General features: G+C 33.4%; 1 protein-coding gene across 3 annotated transcripts in view; it reads left to right on the top strand.

Annotated features, from left to right (window-relative positions):
* The window catches only part of fbxw4 (F-box and WD repeat domain containing 4), a 125,918-nt gene that overhangs the window by 20,066 nt on the left and 90,331 nt on the right, over positions 1-15,521 (top strand). For 2 of the 3 annotated variants that reach the window (XM_004915857.4, XM_002936770.5), the window contains exons 2-5: positions 2,835-2,930; positions 3,429-3,614; positions 9,827-9,959; positions 13,884-13,978. In XM_004915857.4, coding sequence (XP_004915914.1) covers positions 2,835-2,930; positions 3,429-3,614; positions 9,827-9,959; positions 13,884-13,978 — 510 coding nt within the window. Of the gene's footprint in view, positions 1-2,208; positions 2,351-2,834; positions 2,931-3,428; positions 3,615-9,826; positions 9,960-13,883; positions 13,979-15,521 lie in introns of those variants that run through there. The other variant, XM_031906009.1, reaches the window with a different exon arrangement.

The raw sequence follows: 15,521 nt of genomic DNA, 5'->3' as shown, positions 1-15,521 counted from the left end.
GTTTATTTACTCAAGGCTAATAGATTTTGTTGTGGTTTGTCATTTTAAAACAATAACTGATAAGCTTTATTGTGCTGTTTACCTTAGTGCCATGGAAGCATGCCATGTCTTCCTGTGGTTAAAAAAAATCCTTTGTTTATTTATTTGGAATATTTATTTATTCATTTTCTGGTGATAATAGACTTAAGCCATCTTCTACACCCATGGCAACTTGAACATTTGAGTGGTTTTAAAAAAAAAAACCAAAACATTGGCTACAATTGGAATCATGTTGTGTTTTAAACCAAACATTATATATAATATTCTTTGATATTCCAAGTATCGGCTTTAATTTTGTCTGATAACCTGACATTGATTTTGATGGTTGATTATCTCACAGACTGCTACATCACACTCTGTTTGCTAAAGTATATTATATAAGCTGTGAAATTGCTCATAAATATAATCTGCATGTAAAGTTTTTGAAAAATTCTCACACTGCTTCCACCATTAACCTATATTCTATAGCTTATATAATTAACCCTATACAGGTAAAGGATCCCTTATTTGTAAACCTGGTATCCAGAAAGCTCCAACTGACAGAAAGACCATTTCCATTAGACTTTATAAAGGCATTTTAAGCAAAAAATTTCGAACAGTAGATTTTACAGGTATGGGATCCATTATCCAGAATTCCCTTATCAAGAAAGTTGCAAATTACAGGAAGGCCATCTCCTTTATCTCTGTAACAATAAAACTATACCTTGTACTTAATACCTGTGTCTATCCAAATTATCGAAAGGTCCCTTTTTTGGAAAACCCCAGGTCCCTAACAGATCCTATACCTGTATGTATGTATATATATATATATATATATATATATATATATATATAATCTAGATAGATAGATATAGATAAATAGATATATATATTTTTTGCCACTAGCTTCCCAGCTGTGATACAGAAACTGTTGAAGTGATCTTGAATCTTAAAACAATACACTAAAATTACATTGATTTTCAGTTGATTTACAATTTCCTCCCAAAAACTAAAGGTTTCTGTGACAGACATAATTAGCATATACTCAGGAGTTAAACACACAGCATCAATATGACAACTTTTAAATTACACCTTTGATATATATCCATTTCCTTGAAGCTAATAATACTCTTTCCTTTAATGCTGAATTTGTGAAAATAGCATTTAATGAGCTCATATTGAAAGACATCATGTGTATAATACAGGTATGGGACCTGTTACCCAGAGTGCTCGGGACCTGGGTATTTCTGGATAAGGGGTCTTTCTGTAATTTGGATCTCCATACCTTATGTCTACTAAAAAATAATTTAAACATGAAATAAACCCAATAGGATTGTATTGCATCCAATAAGGATTAATTATATCTTAGTTGGGATCAACTATAAGCTACTGTTTCATTATTATAGAGAAAAAGCAAACCATTCTTAAAAAAATTAATTATTTGATTAAAATTGAATCTATGGGAGAAGACATTCCCGTAATTCAGAACTTTATGGATAACGGGTTTCCGGATAATGGATCCCATGCCTGTTAGCAACACTTTGCTTTACTGAAATAAATGCTTCCTTTGAGCTTTTGTAAGCAACTCTTCTCACAGAGTGGCAATTCTGTTAATGAAAGGGTTAACATATACTGCAACACAATTTAAAGGATTGTATTGCAGCTCAGTATTGTTTTTATCCTTACTTGGCCCAGATTTCATCTTTTGGGACTAAAGGGTACAATGCAATTCTATATAAGAATGTCTGTCGTTAAAAATATTGGCTTTACGCACTCATCCACAATTGAAGCCTTAGTCTAAAAGTCCAGATTACTTATTACCTGTGGGATTGTTAAATGTTTTGAGATTACTGCTTGTGTGATTTGGGAACACAAATGTATGAGGTCTAAGCCAGATGCAATTATTAAAACAGTGACAATAGTGTGTTACAAAAGTGAACATTTTCCCCCTAATATGCAAAAAAACCCCTATGGATTAAATCAATATTATGAGCCTTAGGAAGAAGGCAGAAATAGTGAAAATGTACTACAGTGCACAGTATACACAAGATACATTAACCAAATCTAGAAGATACTGACAGTTTACTAGTCTTAGTTTTTGCTGACATAGAAGACTGACTGATGGATGTATTCTTTCTGCTAATACTTCTTTCTACAAACGTCTTCAGTGTCAAGTTTGTAAAAGGAAGTTGGACCCAAGGGTTTGCGTCTGCCAGTTGGACCCAGAGGGGTGGACCCTGGTGGTCTTCTTAAAGAAGAAGACCACTCTATTAAACATAGTTTTCCAAACATGAGGGACAAAGGAGACAGGCCAATCTCAGGGGCAGATGAGGTGAGATTTAGGATGAATACTTATTTAATGACCTGTAAAATCTAAAAACAATTCTTTCAGGTATTTATGTTGCCTTGCTATAAATTTAGGAGGCCCCAGGTTGTATTCCAAATAAGGCCTAATATCTCCCAGGCATAAATGTAAGTATCAGAGCAGTACACCGGAGGTGTTAAAAACAGGAGGACAGAAAAATCTCATCCAAAGCTCTAGCATAAGAAGAACAGTCTCTATGCCACTGGTTAAGAGGAGGAGCAAAGATCTCGAAAGGTTGAATTAATCATTATTAATCTTGTTACAGAATAAAAGATTAAAAATACATTTCTACTCAATGATCAGTCTGGGTTTCAACTTTATGACAGATATATTATGACAGAGTATTCTAATACAATGTGTCAATCTGATTCTTGTGTTTTTAATATGTATATATTATAATAATATATAATTTTTTTTTATTGATCTGACAAAAATCATTTTATTTTCTTAGAGCTTCTTGGATTTCGGTAAAGGAAAGAGTGCGGGTCTCTCAGAACTGGAAAAATGGACGTTGCAGACGCAATATCTTACTCAAATGGAAACGCAAGTAAGTGCCATTTGCAGCTGTTATTAGCATTTATAAATCAAGAATGTAAATGAGTTATTTTTGGGTATTCATTGCAAAAGGTATGTAGACATGCAAAAAAATGATTAGACAAATGACAATTTTAAAAAAATGACCATGCCTAGGCATGCACCGAACCCACTTTTTTGGGTTCGGCTGAACCCACCCTGAGGGATTCTGCCGAATTCCAAACCGAATCCTAATTACTATATGCTAATTAGGATGCTGATTTACGCTAATTAGGATTTGGCTGAAACCAAATCCTTCAAAAAAAGGCTAGATTCGGCCCAAATCCCAAACCGAATCCGGGATTGGGTTCATCCCTACTTTAATCCCTAATATCTTAAACTCTGTACGAATTATTATTTATTGAAACTTTTCTCCCTGTGTTCTTTCCTTTTTGGCTTTAGTATTTTTTATTCAACATTTTACCCATAACATTTTGGCTACTAGCTGATTTTATCCCTTTTTCCCTTTTAGTTTAATGCCATGGATACACCTAGATGGAAATATATTGTACTTGTCTCAAGCAGAAAAAATCAGTGCATACAAACTGTGTTCTAACAGCAATGGAGTGCACAGGCAACCTTTTGCTGTGTTTTTGGACCACCGGGAAGATGTTTGTCGATTTGTACTCAACAATTCCCATATCATCAGTGGAGGGGGGTAAGATTCTTAAGCTCAAATTAATAAATTTGAATGAATGTACTCGTTAAAAAATATTTTGCGATATCGACATAGGCGGAACAGCTAGTCAATTGTCTTATTGAGAGGGAAGTTTGTGTTTGTATTGTTTTTGTATGTTACAGATTTGCCTATTCATAGCAACTTTTCAGTTTGTTTTTATGGTTTTTGAATTATTTGCCCTTTTATTCTGTCTCATTGTAGATTGCAGTTAAAAAATATTTCATTTCAGGGTTACTAATAATAACAAATAGTAACCATTGCTTGATTCCTGGGGCAATCGGGACCCTAGAAGCCAGAAAGCCAATGAGATTCTAAAGTGGAGAAATTCTATAAACAAAGTTAAATACTCCAGAATATATATATAAATATATATATAATAGTTTTAAGGTAAACTAAGCCTATAATACATCACACTTGTGACCAAGATTTGTTCAAATCATAACTGATTTAACCCCTTGCCCAAACTTTTAACCAAAATAACATTTATTTGTTCTTTCCTTGTATAATAACATGTAAGAAAATCAGTCATTTATTGGCAAAAGAACATGCATTTAATGTTATGTTACGCTGATACCCTGTATCTGTGTATCAAATAAGCCGATCTGAATATAAGCCGAGGTACCTAATTTTACCTAAGAAAACTGGAAAAACTTATTGACTCGAGTATAAGCCTAGGGTGGGAAATGCAGCAGCTACTGCTAAGTTTTAATAATCAAAATAAATACCTATAAAATTACATTAATTGAGGCATCAGTGGGGTATATGTTTTTCAATATTTATTTAAAAACAAAAAAGAGTAAACTAGCTCTGTAAGCAGAGAAGAGGGTCAACAAAAACAATATGAGTACTACCCCACGCTCATTGCACATTGGCAAACTGGCAGCAGACCCAGTCCCGGAGGAGATGTAAGGGGAAATAAGTATTGCTAGTGGGAGCCTAGGCCAGGGCACTGGAGGGTCTGGTTGCAGGTGGCCTAATTTGCACACAAAGGAGAGAGGGTGCTAGTCTACAGGGACCCATGGCACCCGACTCGAGTATAAGCCGAGGGTGACTTTTTCAGCACATTTTGGGTGCTGAAAAACTAGGCTTATACTCGAGTATATACAGTGTATATATATATATATATATATATATATATATATAAAATATAATTTAAGCTATATAATTTAAGTGCATACCATGTGTTTGCCATGTTTTCGATTTACAGCAAATGCACCATCCAGATATATTCTTATGTACATGCCCTTGTAAACTGGGGAAATGGGACAAAGTACAAAGTGAATAGAGATGTAAAGTAGTAGAAGAATAAGTGTGAAGAATAAGTGCGAATACAAGGTAGATAAACTTTTTTGGAGTTATTTGGTTCCTGTTTAATGCATATTTCTTTTTGTCTCAGAAGGCTAAACATTTTTTGCCCTGACATGTAAAAAAGACTTTGCCATTACAGGGTATCTGAACCCTAAACCTTGGCTGAGGTCATGTTTATACTGAAGATTCCAACTAAAAATGTTAGTATGTGCACTTGAGAGTAAGAAGCTAATCCCCATCATAAAAGAGTTAAACGGTTTGTTTCTTTCTATGGTAAATTAGTTTGCAGTGCGCTAAAGTGTGCTTAACTGGCAAACTTGCTGAGGCAAGTAGAAAGCCCAGCAACAGTAATGGCAAAGCCCTATCAACATTTTGCAACATTTGATTATTTCCCTTAGGAAGGTTCAAAAGTGCCAAAATGAGTTCTCTAAAATAATAAATTGCATTTCTTAAATAGTGCTTACATCCCAAAAAGTGTGAGAAATGATGCTAAGAGGGCTGGAAAACCTGGTTTTACAGCAGTATGTGGATACGTATCTTCACCTTTACATATAAGCTTTAACTATTCATTCTGTAGAAATGAAGGCCCTTTTGAGTTCATGGCAGCCTATTAATTCATATCAGTCACATATTTCTTTCCTTAAAAAAAACTACAGAAATGGTATGTTTTTGGATACTAGATATCCAAAGCTGCTGTTGCTGAGAATGTGAAAGCATCGGCATTTCGCTTTTGTTGCTAGACATCAGAATGATCAGTACTATTCCCACTAGGAGAAAAAGCAAGAGGTACCATCTTATCAGGGACGTAAAAAGCAAAAAGGGGTTTTTAGAAAAGTGACGGAAGTACATTAGCATCTTTTGTGAGGAAAAATGTTCTCCTTGACCATGATCTTTATTTGAATTAATATACAAGGAAAAACAGATTAGCAACTCTGAATATGTTGAATGCAAACATCGGGGTTGACCCATATTAGAATTTCTGAAAGAGATACTTTTGCTCATATTTTTGTACATTTAAAGTAAAAGGTTTTACACCTGGGAGGCCCATTTATCAACATTCTGATTTTTGTGGTTTTAGAGATCCACATAAAAACTCCTTATCTCTACAAACATGAATGGCAAATGATTAATTAGAAAAGCTTTTTAATATAAATTCATTCTTTTATATTATATCATTTACCTATGGTGCTATCAGAACAATCTTCATTAAATGAAATGCTACGAGATGACACTAAGCATTTTTATATGCTATTAAAGAAACTTTACAGTATTGAATTTTATCCTCATTCACAAGACAAGACAGTTGATTCTTCTGGATACTCAACAGCTGAATTTCTCAAAGAGGATGGTGTTTAATTACAAAAGATTTAGACACTTATATGATGTGCCGTTTCAGTTGTTCAGGCATCTTGTAGTGTTCATTGAACCATCAAAGCTTTGTTTATTTATTTTGGCAGGCTCTATATGTGTCTATTTAAACCAAAGGTATATTGAATATTAGAAAGGGTACAAAATTACCCATCAAACAAATACATGCAATATATATTGCCTTAAAGACGAATTACAATTCTTGATTAATTCTCTCATTTACAAAGGCAGGGTTACTGGAAAAAGCTAAGGAAGGATAGCGTGGCTGGTCTGCAGCTAGATGGAGGATTTTGGGAGGACTGCTTTGATCTGGGATGTTTTGAGCAAACTGACTTTCAGAGCACTGGGTGGGACAGTGTCTCTATTACAGGGAGGCAGGTGCAGATATGGTGCACAGATGATAGGAATGGCATAAACTTTGAAAGTGCTTCCATATGTAGACAGTATATGCTGATAACAACAATACATTTATGTTCGTACATAAATGCTCACAATGAAAGAAGCTTGACCGTTAAAATATACAAGCTTGCAGGCATTTGATGAGCAGTATGATATCATCAAATATGATCATATGTAGTTGAGTGAGTCAAATTCCTGGGCAGTAAATATTGAAGGTATACCATGTTTCGAAGGGACAGGGTTAATGGAAAAGTATGGATGTATATGTAAGTCTTTACAGGCATTCTGCCTTTATTGCCTATTGTCCTTGTTTCCTGTAAACTGTTTCTACACTCACTCCATATTTTTACTGTTTATTTTTGCTTCTGCACCAGGTCCATCCTGTTCCTGCATATTTTGTGCTATCATCTTCACCCATTCCATGCTGTTTCATTTTCTTTAGATGTTTTTTCTCTCCACCTTTTTTTTAACACCACCTCTTGGACCCTGTTACTTAAAAAAACACCTTCCTAGGCTATTATAGAGGATTTCCCCTATTATTTTAAAGAAAGAAGCTTTAGCAATGTGACTAAAGCTATTTGGGCAGAATCATATTTTGGCTTCAAAAAACCCAAACTGAAAAAATTGAGTAAACTCTCCCTAAATGTCAGTGAGTATTTAAATGGCGGAGTTTTAAATTGCATGACAATTTCATGTCACAGCTTGTTGAAAACCAACCAGAAATGATGCTACACTGGATTTAAAATCCCAACAATTTAAGTATATTAAATATAAAATTATATGGGTTGAGAGTATGGGTCATTTAAACATGTAAATATTGTGGTAATAGGTTACACTTGACCTTCTGGTAACTGGTAGATCCTTCCAGATCCTTCTCTATCGTGCAACATAAACTTTACATACACTATTTTTTTTTTCCTTCAAATTCACAATTACAGCAATCAGACAGACACCATTTTGTGGACACTGTTAAAATGACATGTTTTGTATCTCCCCAAAATTTTGTGCATGCACCAGAAATAGTGACCTAATGTCCATGCACCAAATACGCAGTTATAGAAGGTGAGGCGAGATGGGGAATGTGAATAGTGCAGTAACATGTAGAAATTGCTGAATGGAGGCTTCTATGCCTCAGGTATAAAGGTGGGGCTGACATTAAAAGATTGACTGCTGAGATTTTTACATACATTTATAAAATGTTTGGATGTTTTAATAAAAAAAAAAAATAATAATTTGAAAAGAACTTTTATTATATCGCTTTTTATGTGTGGGTGACAGGTCCTTTGATGTTTAGTCAGTATATACAATAGAGTAGTTTTAAAAGACTTGTTCTGTAGTAGTACAGAAGGTTTTCATGTGGTCAGTGCTGAAACAAGACATGGAAGCAAAGCTGACGTGACTAAGGCTTTTGGGATTCCACCCACAAGTACTTTTGATTTACTTGGACTCCCTCTCATCTGGTGTGATACCAGCAGATTAGAGATAAACTAAAGGAATATTTTAAAAGGTTTATACTTACTATGGTAGGTATAGACATCTATAATTAGGATGTTCATTTTTTTTTTGTTGTTTTGGAGTGTATCATAAGCAGTAAGAAGTTGAATAGTGGTATTGCAGTAACTGTGGTGTACTTCGACATTTACCATAGATTTTGAGGCAGTAGAGCATTGATGTGCTTTCTATTCTAAAGTTTGTTGGTCTGTTTGCCAATGACACAGAGCTTTGAAGAACAATTTAAGATATCCAGGATGTCACATTATAGCATAGAGATCTTTTCAGTCTGGTGATCTGGGCTGCTAAGTAGCAGATAAGATTCATAGTTGATAAATGTAAGATTATAGAAAATGCAGTGCATTTTGGTGCCTAGTTAGGGCAGTAAATAGAGAAATGTCATGTCATGGTAATACCATCATTAAGGAAAACGCTTATAAGGTATTATATGACTGGTACACCAACAAAACAAAACTAAAAATGCTATAGAGGCTGTGGAGAAGAAGACGATGTACTACACACATGGTGCACATGCCCCCTAACATTTGGACTTTGAAAGAATATCTTTAGACTTTTGAGCCAATTACTACAAAAGGAAATTCAGCCAGACCCCTGGCTCCCACTACTATTCTTTAAGCCAGAATTTCTAACCAAAACAAAATTTAAGCCATGCACTCAAATTTGCCTAGCCACCAGATGCAGAAGAGTAAAAAAGTAGAAAATGGCTCCTCCTCAAGTTTGCAAAATTATAACCAAAATCTGCTGAATATGCGCAATAGAAAAACTGTCAGCACTGATACATCACAAATTGGAAAAATATGAGGAGATTTGGTCCCCATGGACCTTATGGACTGAAAATCAACATGCTCAGATGACAACCCACCCCACAACTTAAGAAATGCACAAATTAAAATACAATTGCGACCAATATCAGATAGAACCAGAGAATATGCCTAGGAAATAAAGAATCTGCAAATGTTCAAAATCAAGCGAGAATCCACCCTCCCCACCCTACCCTCTCCCCCTCCGCTTTAGTACGTGATTTCAACTTTATTTTCTCTCTTCCATCTTTTCTTTATATTGTTTATAAACATTTGAAAATAATCAATAAACAAAAAGTTAATAAAAAAATTAGGTAATATGGTCCTTTCCTTGTATACTGGTGAACCAAAATTGTGATTTAGTTTTTTTATGGCAGAAATTTGGCCAGATAACCTGACCTTTTTAACTTGTTGCCAACTAAAATACTTGGATTTTGCAAAATAAAACTTTTATAATATGTTTTACAGTATGTGCCATACTTTCATTTATATAAAACAGTGTAAAAATCAAAGGGAGTTTTAGTTCTTAGAAATAAGAACACTGTATAGTTTTTTTCTAAGAGCCTAGTTAGATCAATATTTTACAATTGATTACTTGTTGTTAATATTATTAAGGGAGCTTGGGTTTTATAGGCATAAATCAAATCATTAAGAAGATTAAAACATTTTAAAAAACAGTAGAAGATCATATTGGTGTAGTCATAATTACAAAAAAATTTATTATTTCTAAAAATGCCAAGTAATTGATGTCACTTTTTATCTGTAAATATGTATCAATTTTTTAAATCAAACTTACTTTTACAGGGATGGAAGGATTGCCATCCATAAAGTTCATAGCGCCTTTAGTATTCACTTTACTGCCCATGACCAGGATGTAAACTGTGTGGACTGCCACAGGGGAATAATAGTCAGTGGATCCAGGGACCGAACTGCAAAGGTAAGCTAAAGTAAAAATTATCCTGCTGTCTTGAAAAGAATAGCTATTTTAGAGTGTTTATTTTTTTCACATTTGTATGTATGTGTATATGTGTGTGTGTGTGTGTGTACATTAATATATATATATATGCATATAGGCAAGTGCAAATATCCCTGCTTATTTACTTACAATCAGAAGTACACAATTGTGAGTGCAGTGTGTTAAAAATTTTGCTATGTATATTCTCTGTTAAATTCACAAGTTTATTCTTCCTATTAAATTATACTGGGAAAAATTTGCTGAAGAATTTATGACAATTATGCACATGTGATATTAGATGGGGGATATGACATAGATGACATGAGATTAAAAAGTGTCTGTATATTTTTAATGGTGCAAAATTACTCTTGATAAACTGGTGAAATTTTACCTGGTGAATGGGTAAAAAATTATGACAAAACTCATTGTACTCACATCTTAGTAAATTACTAATGCTTTTTTTTCATTTTTTGGTGGAAATGCACCAAATCTAAACTCTGATCATCAGATGCATGGAGTCAACCCATTCCTTAAGTAAACCATGTGAAATGCAAGGACACCATTTGGAGAAAAGTTATGAAACATTATATAATTGTCAGGTGTATCATATACAAAAAAATTCAAAGACAGCACTCTTTTTATCCTCTGAGTAAACCAACACATATCCAATAGTTCTACATTTCCAAGAGCCTTCATTATGCTTAATTTATTAGATAATTATTTAATTGATACCTAGGGGCATATTCATCAAAGTACGAATTTGAATCCTGAAATGGGAAAAATTCGGGTTAGATACAATCATTTCTGATGAGCGCAAATATTGCGAAAATGCTTACGAAAAAATCGGAATAGTCATGATAATATTATATTGGAGATCCGAAAGTCACAAAATTTTCATATCAAACGTTCGTAAACGGCGGGAAAAACCTTTCCGACTTTAATCCTTCTGTGCATGATTTTGGAAGCCTCCCATAGGACTCAATGACACTCTGCAGCTCCAACCCGGCCCAAGGAAAGTCACAATACCAAAGCTTGAATGAATCCGAAACGTTCGTACTCAATACGATTTTGTCGCAATTGTACGAAAAAGTCGCAGAAAATAAGCACAGTACAATTCACAATTCGAATTTTTTTGTATTTGTATTTTTTGTATTGTATTTTTTTTGTATTCGGACTCAATCGTACTTTGATAAATGTGCCCCTTAATATATTTGCTCTAGTAAGCATACACAATATAGTTGTAAAAAAAACTCAAATTGGATTTTTGATAAATAAGCCATAAAGACCAATAAAATAAAATACATTATATTATTTACATTTTTCTCGAGACATTTTTGAATTATCTCGTGGATTTTGTAGGCTAAAATGGGAACAAATTACAATATAATGAAGCAGATGTTTCAGAATGTGATTATGTAACTAAGAAACAAGATTTAGTAACAAGTTTTAACACATTTCTAATGTAGTTTGTCTTTTAGGTGCAAAAATTTTGTTTTTCAAAATATGTTGGGCTTGTATCTTAAACATAAAACACACTGAGATATTGCTCATAAACTTATGTACAGCCTTTTACTCTTAAAGTCGCTAATACATTTTAAATGTTTTGGATTTTATTCCTATGTTTAACAAAATATAGATTAATATAATCTACCCTTTCAAAATGAATTTATAATAGTATATCTATTGTAAATTAATGTTGAAAAGGGCAGATAAAATTAATCTATATTTGTTGTTCAGCACATGGTTATATTTATGTGTCATCTTTTTTTAGTTAGAATGAATGAGTTACAAGTTAATGGGTTATATGTAGAAAGCATGGATGCTCTTGGGGGCTCTGCTGAGTGTTGATTACAGTTAAGCCTGAAGAAGCTGCTAATGTACATTCCTCACTGATAGGCACGAGATAGGCTGCTTCCAGCAATATTTTTAACCTGTAGAAGATAGGGAAGCTTAGTAGGGTTAAGCTTGTCTTCTTCATTTAGTTACTTTTGGTGCTATGCTAAATTCCTGTTGACATGTAAAGCACACAATCCCCATTCTTATCAACAAATGTTTAAAACGGGACTGGATTTTTTAAGAAAAATCTTTATAACAATAAAAAAGCAGTTTCAGAGTGTTAAACAATTAACCTGCAAGTCAAGCTGTAGCAAAAGGTGACGTCTTCGGTATTTTTTCAAAAACATTTCTTTTAATGTTTTGTATTTTTCTTGTTAAACAAGTCTAAGGTAGTTAAGGTAGATGTTTTTTTCATTGTAGCACTAATAATATAAGTGTAAAAGCTCAATAACACTAATATACTTGTTTCATATGCAAAGTAATGTTTAAAAATATATTTATTAACATGGTAAGGAACTAAGGAGTGTAAATAGAATTGTGCAGCATCACTGATTTACTTAAATTGGTTTTTGCTTTTAGTTTCTATATGGCATTATTATCTCTGCCCCATAATGCTTGCAATCTATGTTTTGGCACCTAAAGCACAAGAAGATTTAGTGATTTGCTGCAAGTTAGGTAGAGCCGATAATAGTTCTTTAACCCATGTTCACTGAGTCATAGATAATTTAACCACAGTAAAAGCTTTTAATGTCAGAAGAAATTTTACAATATAAAGAATAAAGAACGTTTAAGATCTTTAAGCTTCTGTATGATTTTCAGTAGATGGAAGGCTTCCACTTCATTACCAATGTAAAACCATAATTCCTCTCTGCTCTCAATACCCTAACCATGTTTTGCTATTTGCAATGCTTATTTACACAACATAAATTCTAACATCCATACAAATTCATTATGTGTTTGTTTGTTACGTAAGATTAGGGTTGCATGAATTAGCTGGTACTGTTCAGCTGATCACAGCTATATTCTATTTCTGAGTAGAATTCACAATACTTTTATTTAGTTTGGTGTTTACTAAGGCTTAACTCACCCAATGGTTAAATGTTATAGTTGACCTCTTTTTATCCTCTGAGTAAACCAACACATATCCATAGTTCTACATTTGCAAGAGCCTTCATTATGCTTAATTTATTAGATAACTATTTAACTGATACTTTATATATTTGCTCTAGTAAGCATGCACAATATAGTTGCCATTTATTATATGAAAAAACAAATCCTACATTGACAGTTTGATTGCTTGTGATATTTGATATTTTTAATTAAAATACATAAAACCGGTAATTATTTTTAAAAATGTGGCATTGTTTGATGCTTGTTGTTTGTATTCACATTCTGTTTACATTTAAATCATTTGTAGAGATTGTTTTTGCAGCAGGGACATCTATAAGGAGCAGATTTATAAAAAATATTTTTTTGTGGCAAAAATTATCTATTTCAATTCCAGTTTTTGAAACTTAAATTTTTAAAGCTTTTTTTAATTACAAAGAAATTTAAAAATTTGCCTTCTAAAAGCTGGTGAGTGTGTGTTAAAGTCAATAGGAGTTGAATTAAAAAAATACAAACTATTTTACAATTACAATTTTCAAGATTGATTCAAAATTTCTACCCATGGAAAAATGATGGGTAGAATATGATTTTACTGAGCAAGTTTTTTTTTATGTGTTTTTAAGCGATCAAGCTTTTGAAATTTGTGTTTTTAATACACACCTTTTTTGGATTTTATTCAAGTTAAAAAAACTCAAATTTGATTTTTGATAAATAAGCCGTAAAGACCCATAAAATACATTATATTTACATTTTTGAATTATTTTATGGATTTTGTAGGCTAAAATGGGAACAAATTACAATTTAATGCAACAGATGTTTCAGACTGTGATCATATAACTAAGAAACAAGTTTTAGTAACAAGTTATAGTTGACCTCTTGGGTAGGGTACTCATGATGAATGTTCCAGTTTAAAGTGTTTTGTTATACTATTGCATTTATTTTTATATTCCTGTTACCTTGTAGGTGTGGTCCCTGACCCCTAGCAGAGATGGACACTGTCTCCATACCATTCAGACAGATGACCGAGTATGGTCAGTTGCTATAAATCCTATTTTAAGGTAAATTTTAAGCTATCACAGGAAACCTGTTTCTATTCTGGTTATTTATGTTATTAAAGTTTCACTGATGCTGTTATGAAATATAGGAGTCATGTTGAAAACCAATATATCATGCAACTTTTTAAAAACAGATTTTCAATAGGAAAGAGGGGTTCAGGAAGTCCCTGCAGTAAAACTTTGGGTATTACACACCTCAAGGGGCAGATGAATCTATTTTCGAAGAAGAAAAAAAATCTATTGCAGAAAAAAAACTCAACAAAAACATTTTTTCTATTATTTTCAAGCACATATTTAATTTATATCCATTCCTCTGTAAGAACTCCTTTCCTGTACAAATAACTTTTTGTGCAAATCAAGGGCCCTACTTGTAAAACTAATAATATGGTAGTGAAATTTTCATACACAGACTTTATAATTTTACAATTTTGGTGACTGTACTCAAATTTGAATTTACTAATTAGGTTTTAGATTTGGTTTTCTGAATAATTTAATAGAAATCAAAATGTATGGATTTGTTTTATCCAGCTGCAACACAAAAACATTCAACAAATGTGGAAGCTTTATGAATTGTTTTTCTTATCTGTATGCAAACCATGTTCTCATATATGATTTAAATAACATTGGTATGATATTGATATTATATAATCAACATATATATATATGTTGGGGAGACTATGTTACAAATGATAACACGTATATCACAACATAGATCTACCATCAGAAGGGGTAATGTTAAGTTGCCAGCATCAAAACATTTTGTATAAACTGGACACACTGACAGATTTGACATATATGGAGGTGATTGGGAACTTGCATTGAAATAAAGGGAAGTATTCATCAGTTGAATTAAAGGAGACATATTGGATAAATGGGGAGCAACGCTAATTTTGTAGGCAATTATGAATAATATCCGGTGCTGGTTTCACTTTGTGCTAAAAATAAATTCTCTCTGTAAAAATGGCCCCTTTATTGGAGCTCCCTATAGATCCTCTCACTTCTCCCTCCAGTGTGAAATGGAGAGTGGGCGTGTCCTAACGGTCCCTGCCAGAAGCACAGTAGGAGGGGGAGAGCCAATCACAGCCCTGCACTCACACAAGCACAGAGAGGCTTCAGTTCCCTATCAGGTCAGCCTAGCTGCTGATTGGTTCCTATCCTACAGTGCAGGGTATGGAGGGCCGCCGGCTCCCCAGCTCATCCAGAGAATTCAGCCAGCAGGAAGTGGCACAGATGGGCGGGGCTAGTGGGGGTTTTGTGGAATTTCTCAATAAATCAGTCAGAAACACAACTTTTTAAGCACAATCCTTCTATATCTAGAGGAGTATAATTCCCTGGTACATTCATCATTTTTATAGGATATGTCTCCTTTCACTTTTGCCTAATGATCTGAATATTATGATTTATACATATTTTTGTAAATACTTTTGTGGTTCAACTGTTTTTTGATTTTGGGCTATTTCCTTTGTTTTATTATTATATATACATGTGGGGGGCAGGGTATGATAGAATTGAAGTACTTTTGAACTTGTGAGATAATAATGGGTTA

The sequence above is a fragment of the Xenopus tropicalis genome, chromosome 7, assembly GCF_000004195.4.
Source record: "Xenopus tropicalis strain Nigerian chromosome 7, UCB_Xtro_10.0, whole genome shotgun sequence".
In the NCBI taxonomy this organism is placed as follows: Eukaryota; Metazoa; Chordata; class Amphibia; order Anura; family Pipidae; genus Xenopus; species Xenopus tropicalis.
Note: the sequence above shows the minus strand (reverse complement) of the source record. Positions and strands in the feature narration are given on the sequence as shown.